We start from the raw sequence: 11,420 nt of genomic DNA on the forward strand, positions 1-11,420 counted from the left end.
AGAGACTGTATGTGGCCTGCAAAGTCTAAAACGTTGACTGCCTGGCATTGACATAACAAGCTTGCCATCCTCTGCCTCAGAGAAAAGCAGGCAAGAGCCAAAGGCAAGTCTGCATTTGTTTTTCCCGGTGCCAGACCCAACTTCTTCAGAAGTTCGTTCTCGGAGGCAACTTACTTATTTCCAAAAACACAGCATGCTCCGGAGAAGCCATTTGCCTTTCTTTCAAACAGCACATACCATTGGTTTGCAAATGAGCCCGATGATCCAAATTGAGAAGGACCCTTAATTTCTCTATTGTCCACTGAAGCAGGAAGGTGCCTGCTCATCAACTAATCAACCTGCAGCAAAGCCCCTCCCCACTCCAATAAGGCAATTCCATCTAAGCTGTCTCTCTCTCCCCACCTTCCCTTTCTTAAAATATTGACATGACTTCTAGCACTTTCCCTCTGCAAAGAACTGGGCTGGGGAGTTGCAAACGCAAAGCCCCCAGGAGGCAAGGCAGGGAACACCAGCATGAACTGACCAGCAATGAGACAAAAAGGGGCGATGGGGACTGTGGTGACAAAAGTCAAGTCGTCTCATCTAAAGACACTCAAAGAGTAGAAGAATGAGCCCAGCTTCTGCTGCTGGGCTGCGGGGCTGTGACACAGGCCTCTGTCTTTAGGGAACCAGGCTGGGACTGGAGCCAAATAAGAGACTGGGATTAGCCGTCCAGTGCAGATGGGTTTCCACATAGAGGCCTGATTTAATTCAATGGCATTTCTGAGAAAATAAGCTTCAGCCACCAGCACCCTGGGATAAGCCTGAACGGTGGGCAGTCCATAGAGTGACTATGACTGCGGCTTGTGGCACCAGCCCTGCCTGGGTCTCAATCTTGACTCTGACTCTAACAGGGACTCTAAATCAAGGTCCCCACTCAACATCTCTGTGCCTGGGCTTCCTCCTTTCTCAATGGGAACAGCACACACATCAGAACCAAACCAGGCAATGCACATGAAGTTCCTAGAACAGTGCCTGGCACACAATAAGCACTAAGCTGTCACCAGTGGTTGTTACTTGCGCTGTTATGAGAGCTCTTTACTTCACGGGCATGGATTATGTGGGATCATCCACCGTGCACACGTCCACTATTGAGAGATGACAAAAATAACTACCTCTTTCTATGCCTGACATTGTGCAAGGTATTTTTTTTTTTAAATATAGTACCTCAGTAAATAGTTTCCAAGACAGCTCAGGGTAGACACCGTTGTCCCTATCTACAGAGGAAGAATCTGAATGATTGAATGCTCGGCCAACATTACACTACAGGTAAGTAGCTGTTGCTGTGAGGTTGGAGTTGTCCACCAGTAACTGAATGGCTGATGGTGACTTAACCAATAGTGATTAATGTAGAATAAAAGGTTTGGAAGTAGGAAGTTCTGAGATGGGTTCGGTGGCTCTAAGAAGTCAGGCTCTTTCTATCCTTTGGCTCTGCCTTCCATGGCATGCTAGATTTTCATCCTTTTATTTGCTACCTCATATTTGCTGCTTTATATCCATAAGGATATAAAGTAGCTGCCACAGGTCCAGGCATCACATCCTCAAATCCATGTCTTAAGAAAGAAGGAAGGTCATAGCGAAAGATTTGCTCCAAATGAACTTTTGTATTTTGATCCTCTACCTCAGGGTACATTTCATTGGCCTAAAGTAGGTTACATTCTTACCTCTAGATTAATTACTGGCAAATAAAATGGGATTATTGGTTTAGACTGATCACGATCAAATACTTTGGGAGCGTATTAGTTGCCAATCTTACCTAAGATCAAGGGAAGAAAGGTGGAGAAATGAGACATAGCCCTTAGGTAGGTAATGAACGGAGTCTGAGTCAATGACTCTGGGCTTAGAATTATTCTGTCTTCAAAGCAGCAAGTTCTTTTGTGTGTGTGTAAGGGCCCGGAGGGAAAATTACTTACATAATAAAATGATCAGGTTATATGGTAATACCTTTGTAAATCAACTTTATTTGATTGCTACTGGTTCTCCTGCCAGGCCCTTCCAAATGTGGACAGGTGTCAACTCATAAATTCTAGGCCAGAGTCCACTCTTCAAAAAAGAAAAAATAAAGGACTCCCAGAGACTCCCATATACTCCTCTCCATGCAGTCAGGCTATGAAGTTGGCTTTCAGAAGCCAAGGAAAATGCATGGACTCCAGTGTGTAAACCCAGAGGAATTGAGCTAAGTTAGGAGCTGATTTGCATATACAGACATAAGAATTTGATTTTTATTTGGACAGTTTTCCAATTTCCTTCCAGGCTATAGCTTTGGAAAAAGTTGTTCCTTATTTAGAATACATGATTGCATCTGCACATTTTAATGGACATAATTAAAATCAGATTTGTGCTATAATTGAGAATTAAACCTCCCTTGCTTGATTTCAGTAGAGGATATTAGATGCTGCAGGAAGATACACATTTTGGCAAAATACATTTTCAGTTTTTGCCTCAAATATTATAACATACTTACTCTTGAAATTTGGTTGATACAGTTTTCACTAGAGCTGCGAGTTTGCCAGTTGACTTACAGTAAGATAGATTTCCTCCACTTAAACTTCACAAATGACATAATAATGATATTAAAAGTTTTTACTTGAGAATCATTTTTATATTTTATATTCTTTCTGATTTCACTTATAATATGGTTATTTACTTACAAAGACCTTACAGAGGTTTTATTTTTCTACTCCGTAACTCCTCTCTGCTGTTCTGTTCACAGTATCCCAGTTTTTCTTTGGGATAACAATTCTCCCTAATTTTCAGATTATGTATTTGGATGAAGCCAGTTGAGTGGGTATAAGCCAATTACCATGATCTAGCTCCTTGACCATATGGGTTTGGGGGTGGCAGTATGTGGTAGATTATATTATTTTCCTGATTATTCACTCTACCTTTCTGTAAAAGAATTAAACATCATGCCTACCACTGCGTGGCTTGCTTTGGCAAATGGAATGTGAGTAGACAGGATGGAAACTATGATCGAGTGAAAGTTTTTGGAGCCTTTGCGCTATTCACCTATGGCAGTATTTTCTCTCTGCCACTCCAACTGCACGTCCTTGTCAAAGATCTCAGTCTAGGTCTCAGCAGAAAGAGGCTATGAGGATCACCCATTGCCAACTTACAGTTGACATGCGGCACGAGTGAGGAAAAAAAGAATCTTTGCTGTTGAAAGGCAGTGAAACTTGGGGCTTGGTTGTTACTGCAGCATAACCTGGTGAAAGCTGACTAACAGAGCATGTGGCTCCACTGAGGCCAGTGAAAGAGAACAAATTCCAGGACATCTAGGGGGCTACTCAACAAATCTCTCCTTTATTCTGCACTGGGGAAAGTGATGCTGGAAAGCTGAACATATAGCCAAACCCGGGGGCCTGAATAAAGATTTATTTGAAAGAAATTCTACTTCCTAGTAATGATGGCCAATAAATATTATTTTCTTTTTAATCTAGGTTGAGTTGGGTTCTCTTTTGCTTGCAATTGAGAGGTTACTTACTAAGAGAGGTAAACAACAAAAGTACCTGTTTCCTAGACCTTATAGGTCATTAGGAGAGAATGCTTTTTTTTTTTTCATTAGTTAGAACATTAACTCAATTTACCAATAGACAAAACATTTTCAGATTTCAACTGAAGGATTTGATAACGTCTGTAGTCAAAAGAGGTAGATTTTGCTTCTGATGAGACCAGAAGCTCATTCTAGAAAGCACTAAACTCTCATGGGATTCAAAAGCCTTATTTTTCTTTTCACAAAAAAAACATGGAAAAATGCTGAAATCTCTCTGTCCTTTGCTGTGCATTGGTTGATAGATTGGTTATGGAAACCTGTGGTAGAAAAATCTAACAAAATAAACTCAACCATATTTCAGCCAGAAGTTGTTAGTTAACAAAATCTTATGATATGGTTAAAAACAGCTACTTGTCCTGTTTGGAAGGTTTTGACTGCTGCTGTCTCTCTTACCTGGGAGGGAGAAATCACCTGTTTCCCATATGCCTTCACTCCACCGAGTCAGCTGTGAGATGTGTAATTTCGCAAAGACCAATTATCACTGACAACTGGGAAGCCCTCGGCCATGTTGTTACAACTCCTGTGCACTAATGGGGACTGTAAGGGGCAGCAAATTTTTCCTGCCATTGGTCTTGTCATAACTACTTGACTCTGTCATCGTAGCCCTATGAACCTAGCCTTAGACGATATATAAAGGAATGAGTGTGGCTGTATTCTAATAAAACTTTATTCATAAACACTGAAATTTGAATTTGGTATAATTTTTATGTGTCATGGAATAGTATCTTTCTTTTGATTTTTAAAAACCATTTAAAAATGTGAAAACTATCCTTAGCTCTTGGGCCATACAAACATAGGTGATGGGCGGGAAATGTCTCATGAGCTGTCATTTGCCAACTCCCAAATTCCTGTCTTCTTCCTATGCTTCATGAGCTGAAGTACGGACATTACATGTATTAGTTCTTTAATTCTCACAAGAAACCCAAGGGATAGGTAAAATTATTATGGCCACTTAAGAGATGAGTACACTGGGGTCCAAGAGGTCACACAGCCTGGGGATGATGGGGCCAAGGCCACAACTTTTTATTTAGCCTCATTCCCTCCAACTAATAGGCTGGCAGAGGATGAAATGAAGAAGCTTAAAAATAAAAACGTGATTCGTAGGGCTAAGCAATTTCAATCAATTTTTATAATGCTTCTTTATTTTCCTGAGGAAATATTTGCTTTTTTTCATATCTCTATCAGCTTTTGCAGACTCATGGAGTCAGCTCTCTGGCCCGAGAATGGCATTCTCGGCATGTATTGCAGCAAGATGCTCCCAGGCCTGATGCAACTACCTGTCCTGGGTACCACCCGCAGTTAGTAGAGAATCTGGGTTGTCATGGAAATAAAGGTGAAAGAAGCAATCAATGTAGAATGAAGGAGGAGTGCAGCATCCTTGTCCCTTAAAGAAATACAGAGATGTTCTTATGTTTAGTAGACTCTTTCAGCCTCTCAATGAAAACAGATTATTAAAGTGTGTGCTGCGATTTTGCGTTTTGTTTGCCCTGATTCAACGGGCATCACAAACGTTCATCCAAAGTTATTCCCCAGTGGTCCCTAATCATGCATAAGGGTGAAAGAGTCTACAGCAGGTGAATAACACCCGGAGCATGCAAGAACACAGGACTCCAGAGCGGAGATGCCCAGGGGTCCGACATGCAGAAGACGAGAATGGATTCTGTCATTTAATGTGTAACTTACATTCTCCTCTGCACCTGTGGGGACTGAATCCTCTTTAACTGACTAAAGGGAAAATAAAAACAAAAGTGAGAGTCAGAATGTTACAAATCCTAGAGCCAACAGCCTTCTCGTGCAATCCTTGGATATTGCTTGTGTACCTTTTCCCAAAAAGAACCTGAAGGAGGCTTACAGAAAGGTAAACAGCACAGCAAGATAATATAAATTATGCAGTTTAAAATGCAACGAAGGGAAAATTACCATACAGATGCAGCCAGGATGGAAATGGAGGGGTTACTATAGAAAACACGAACCAGTCTTGGCCGTAAGCAACATATTTTACCTAGACGTTTTCAGGAAACTGATAACAAGAGGGAAGTATGATCGATCATGCAGTACACAAGCACTGTGAGGTAAAAACAAAGGAGCTGCTTAGGAACATTCTGGTAGCAGGTCTGGAGAAATTCATCCCATGGTCCTGATGAAGCAAGCAGGCGTCATGTGATCGGCAGGGTCCATCACCTTCTCCTGACTGTGGCGCGGTAGCTGGCGTCAGAAGCTGCTCTCTCTAGGGACCGATTTCATCGTGTTAAAGTTCAGTTCGGTTCAAATGCTTCTACGGAGGGCCAGAGGGCTGGGGTCCAACATGTCCCACTTCAAACACTGTTACAGTCCCGCCCCAAATGGGAGAGGAGTTACCCAGTTCTATCAAAAGTCAGTGCCGCAGCCACCATCATCGGTTTGTCAAGAGCCAACTCTGGAGCTCATCTTTGCATGTTGAGGTCCTTCTTAAACTTTTTTTGGGGTGGTGGTGGTGGTGGTGTTTACAGACCCCTTTGAGAGACTCACTTGACAGATCTGGACTGTCTTCCCAGGAAAATAAACATGAACAAAATACTTCACGGATTTCAGGGCGTTCACAGATGCTCGCAACTCCTCTTGGACTCTACTAAAAACTCTTCCCTATAGCCAGTTTGTTCATGTCCTGCCTTCGTTTTTACCTTTGAAACATCCACTGGGATGGGAGAGGGGAAGAAGGGAACTTATTTACAAACACGTCTTCTGCACCTGGCACAATGTGGACATCATCACACTTAGGTAGCCCCAGACGAGAAGTACGGTGACCTCCACTTGCTCAGCAAGAAATGGAGGTGCAGAGAGGTGAAGCCACCTGTTCAAGGTGCTACAACTAGAAAGAGGTGGAGATGGTTCTCAGAGCTAAGTTTTGCCCCTGCCATGATGACTTCGAGGATCATAAACACATTTTTATTTTTGGTGACTGTGTGAACTTCCTTCTCCACTATTAGACTTGCTGTCTCTCGAGACGAGGTCTCCAACATGGATGGTTTATTTTTATTTACCTTCTTATCAAAGTGAAGCTCACCTGGGCACAAACATATCCCTGAAAAGGATTGTGAGTTTTCTGGAAGCTTCGGATTGTCAAGAAATCCTAGAGCATTCAGAAGGGATGATAGCTCTTCTCCCTGAGACCAGCTGCAGGCTATTTAATGTTATGAATAGGTAAAGAATTAAACACTATTTTAAAAAGCCAGACCTCCTCCAACCTGACCCACGAAAGTTTCAAGGGTCAATTTACTGTCTACATTAGGCTGATGAAACCCTGCCACGATTTAATAATAGCAATTTTAGTTTTTCAAAGCCTCTTGCCTGTCCCACTTGGTCGTAATGAGATTAGACTGTGTCTTTAGTTTCCTGTGTCTGGAAAGTTCTTGGCCATGGATGGATTGCTCACTGTTTTTCAGAGGAAAATGGGAACTTGATCTGATGGCAAGGAGCAGAAAGAGGGAGATCGATGTTTCTGCATCTTCGCTGTGGTTTTAAACTTCCAGAGCTTTCCGACGTTTTAAAAATTGGCATGCTACATATCGTCTGTTCCAAGAGAAATTGCAGTTTCGTATTTTAAAGTTAACCTACTCGGCAAAACATTCCTTATTCGGGGAATTAGTCCGATTGAGCATTTCTCAAACTTCTACAATTTGAACACCTCTTTTGCAATTCTTTTTTTTTTTAATTTTTTAAAATTTATTTTTATTTTCACAATTCTTGACCTGTCCACGGACCACCTACCTGTATTTATGTGAAATCTTTCTTTAAATTGACCACTTTTTTACTTAAGTGGATATATTTTAAAAGAAAGCATCTTGTCATTATAATGAATGTAATATCAACACCCTTGCTATAAATAGATGCGTTAAAACAGCTGTAATGAGTAAAACGAAAATGCCCATTAAATCCGAATTATTTTCAGTCTTTATTAAAAGGGTCAGCAAGTATTAGCACAGTGAGAAATGCCCATTACTATCAGAAAGAGACTTTCTTCTTAATGTCACCAGAGGAATTGGAATAGAATGGGAAAGGAGATAATTTTATACTATGTGACCGATTGCATTTTTAGGGCTGTGTTCGAGAACCATGCAAAATTGTTTTGCACAGTTTTGTACATTTGCACACTGGCCTATGGGTATAGCCTTTATGTCAGCAGTGGCTGAAAAACCAGCTGGTCTAAGGACCCAAAAATGGATAACGAGAGGCCAGTCTCCTGTCCCCGTTAGTGTTTGGCACGTATAAGAGAAAACCTTGCGTCAGAATGCAAGTCCAGAGCATCTTGGACGGTGGGTTAGTTAGTGGATATATCAGACTGTTCTACTGTTTCTGTTTTTTAAAATTTTTACAAGAATGATTTTATAACTGATACTTATTCTAATTTAAAAAAAAAAGGTTTCCTTTTTGTTTGCTACCAGAACGTAAGTTCCCCCATGAGATTTTGAGCTGCAAGAGGTCACTGCTGTCCTTTCAATGCCTAGTACTTAACACAAAGTATTTAGCACTAAAAAAATATCAGTACAAAGAAAGCGATTTAAAAATAGTATCAAATACGTGAATTTTTTCCATTTTACTTCCATATAGACCTGTTCTTTCTGATTGGGTGAAAGAAAAACAAGATTTACAAGTGATTGGGTTTTAAAATTCTCTTAGCTACATTGTTTTTATATTCTACTAAAGAAATAAAGCTGGATAACAGTAAAAAACAAAACAAAACAAAACAAAACAGCGAAACAGAAATAAACGAAATGCTGTCATTGGAGAGAGAAATGCCAATGGGTGGTCCCACCCTTTCTTTTCAATGGGAACAGCTTGAATTTCAAAGAAGAACCAACATAACCCTGACAAGATCCAAAAAAGATGAAGTAGTGGAGGCTTTAGTAGCCTAGGAGCTTCCCCACGCTGGGTGTTGCAGAAGGAGAGAGAAGCAGGCTTGGCCAGTGCCTCACTCCTCCTGAGCGCCCAGGAAATAAACCACGCAGGTGCCAGCACCTGCTCGCCGTCCGTTTTTGCACTAGGCACGGTGTGAGGGGTTGACCGGCATTGTTTCATTTCGCCCTTACTTCATCTCCACGACGTAGGTCCTGTTACTATTTGCATTTTACACATTGGGAAACTGAGGCACATCAAGGAGAACTGGGACTCCAAGGCAGGTCTGACGCCCAACTGTTAACCCTTATGTAAGGGTTCCTCAAACTGCAGTCATTGGCCGACCTCCTACAGGAGTTTTGCCATATCGTGTGCACCCTCTGTGGCCACCGTGGCAGTGTGCCACTCAGACTTCCCTGCAACGACAGTCCCTGACTGTCACGCCTCCGGCATCCACCGCAGTGTGGATGCTGAGGGTGTGCTCTTCCTGGCTGCTGCGAGATAATGGCTGAGCGCTAGGCCATTTCTGCCCAAAGTAGGTCTCCGCTTCCCCAGCGCTTGATCCCACCCTCTGACCCTCTCCTCCCTCCCTCCCCCTCCCCTCTCTCAGGTGTCAGACCCTCCCTGTGGTGGGCGGGCTCTCTCTCCCCATCCCTGCCAGCTCCCCGTTTCCTTCACACTCATTTTCCTCCAATAAACCTCTTGCACATCATTTCCCTCTTGGCGTCTGCTTCTTGGATGACCCAAATTTATCATTATTTACTTAATATCAGTACCATTATTGATGTAACACTTTCCTTTTAATCGGATTATTTTTCAAACTAAATGCATGTAGTCTCACCTTGAGCAAAATATATGTTAAACTGAATTTAATGTGCCAGTTCTATTTTTCCTAATACACTTTTTAAAAATTTATATACTTGATGATTTAAATAAAGATGTTTGAATGTGAGTCACCTAACTCATCTCCATGGTCATCTAACTCATTTCCATGGTCACCTAACTCATCATCTCCATAGTCACCCACATACGAATGTCACTCACTTGACAGTGAACTGTTTTATACATTATGTCGCCGGTAAAAGATTTTTAAAGATGAGTAAACGGTGGTTGGTGAGAAAAGAGAATTCAAACAGAAAGTCAAATGACATCATCCAAAGTTTTCATTAAGTATTGGAGTTTGTGCTCTGGGTAGAATCCAGAAGAAAGATCTTCATACAACAAGAAACACACAGGAAAGAGTTTCAGAAATCCAGCTGGATTCTGGACACGAGAATAAACTCAAACAACACAGTGGCAACAGTGTTTATCACCTGCCTGGCTTTGTGTGCCAACTGGCATGGATTTTTATGAAATTTCTAAATTGGATTTTTCCAGCTCTATAAAATGACCCTGTGCTGCCTCACCCCTGACTCCTTGTTCATTTTTTGGCCACATTTAATACAGGCGAGAGTTTTGAACATGGGTGGCAGCTGGGGTTTACTCAGCAATGATGACCAAGGAATGGCTCTCAGAATCACTCGGCCCCACCCAAACCATTTCCTCGCACCCCACCTTAATTCTAGAGGGGAAGAAATCAGTCGGTGGTTTGAATTTTCCTACTGCAGATTGCGTTATGTGCTTGCCCCGGTGCTGAACTGGTGGACACCTCGGTTTTCCAAAAGGAGAGTGAAATTTAGTGGCTCTAGTGACTGATCAGATCTGGCTGGGGAAACAGAGATAGTCTGGTGGTGGTTCATCACTCCAGGGTGAGGGCGCTCAAAGGAAACTGGGAGGAATAAATACTAAATGATTTAGGAAAGAAAATGAGATCGTGAAATGCCACAGGGCTCTGTCATGAACCGGAGCAATTCCAAGAATGAGAAATTCTAGTTGTTCATTTCCTTTTCTTTCCCATGAAACACGTGTTTGTAACATGTCAGGCATTTCGTTCTTCCCAGGAGTAAATTAGAAGCCTTCAACTCAATAGTGGGTTGAGTCATTTTGGAGAAGGAAAAAGAAAACAACTCTACGCATTGTTTTGTACATCAGTTGGCCTCATAGAAATAATTTAAGTCATCTAACCCTCCATCCTCTCCACATCTTGAAAATAGGACTTACCTTTTTCCAGAATAGTTTGCTCAGAGGCAGAGAGGTGGGTCCTCCCTTTTCCTTGGCTCCTTCCTTCGCTGTTTCTGTGACTGTAGGATTCTTGGCTGCCCCTTGGGTCTCCTGGGGTACGAAGTTGGCTTTGTCTGACTTGAGGTCTGTTGAAGTGACAGGTGACTTTTCAGCACCCTACAGAGTTAAACAAACTCAAAATGATCTCTGGATTTCAAAAGTGAAAGATCTCTTATTTTTTTAAAAATATATACACATGGGCTGGGGTTATGCATGCTAATTTTCTTCTTCATAATTTTCTGTACTTTCCAAATATTCTACTATGAATATAGATTTGTGTTAAAATCTTGGAAAACATCGAGATATTTTTCCTCTTGGAAAAAAAAGATCTATAGAACCATGACTTATATTTATGTAAGGAACTCATTAGGAATCAAGGTGATCATAAGAGGTACTTTGCTGTTAGAATGTTAATTCATACTAAGGTCATTAGTCTTCCATGATTTTGGTCATGTTCTCATCGGTAAAACATCTTGAATACGAATCTCCAATATATGTGTATTTGCTTCTATTATAAAGACGTATTGTTTTACTACTCCAAATTCAAAATTAAACAAGGGTTAAAATAAATATAAGTTAAAATAGAGTTTTCACATTTTCTTCCCACACTCTACCTTGGCGATCACTCACCTAGGCTATAAAGCTAGACTGGAGCTCAGCGAAGGGATATCGAGTCAGAAGAGTCACTACAAACCCCATCCTTTGCTTTTAGAAGCAGCCTCTCTGTGTGACTTAGATGTAATTGGTAGATTGCGCTTGACCTAAAACTTCGGATGTTATGCATTCGGCCCCATAT

The 11,420-nt window shown here is 41.5% G+C and overlaps 1 protein-coding gene across 2 annotated transcripts in view; it reads right to left on the reverse strand.

Annotated features, from left to right (window-relative positions):
- Positions 1-11,420, reverse strand: part of BCAS1 (breast carcinoma amplified sequence 1) — a 71,891-nt gene that overhangs the window by 15,714 nt on the left and 44,757 nt on the right. For both annotated transcript variants that reach the window (XM_015596971.2, XM_006921924.2), the window contains exons 7-8: positions 10,565-10,741; positions 5,276-5,317 (exon numbers count right to left, since the gene is read on the reverse strand). In XM_015596971.2, the coding sequence (XP_015452457.1) occupies positions 5,276-5,317; positions 10,565-10,741 (219 nt within the window). The remainder of the gene's footprint in view (positions 1-5,275; positions 5,318-10,564; positions 10,742-11,420) is intronic.

This window comes from Pteropus alecto, unplaced genomic scaffold (genome assembly GCF_000325575.1).
Source record: "Pteropus alecto unplaced genomic scaffold, ASM32557v1 scaffold45, whole genome shotgun sequence".
Taxonomy (NCBI): Eukaryota; Metazoa; Chordata; class Mammalia; order Chiroptera; family Pteropodidae; genus Pteropus; species Pteropus alecto.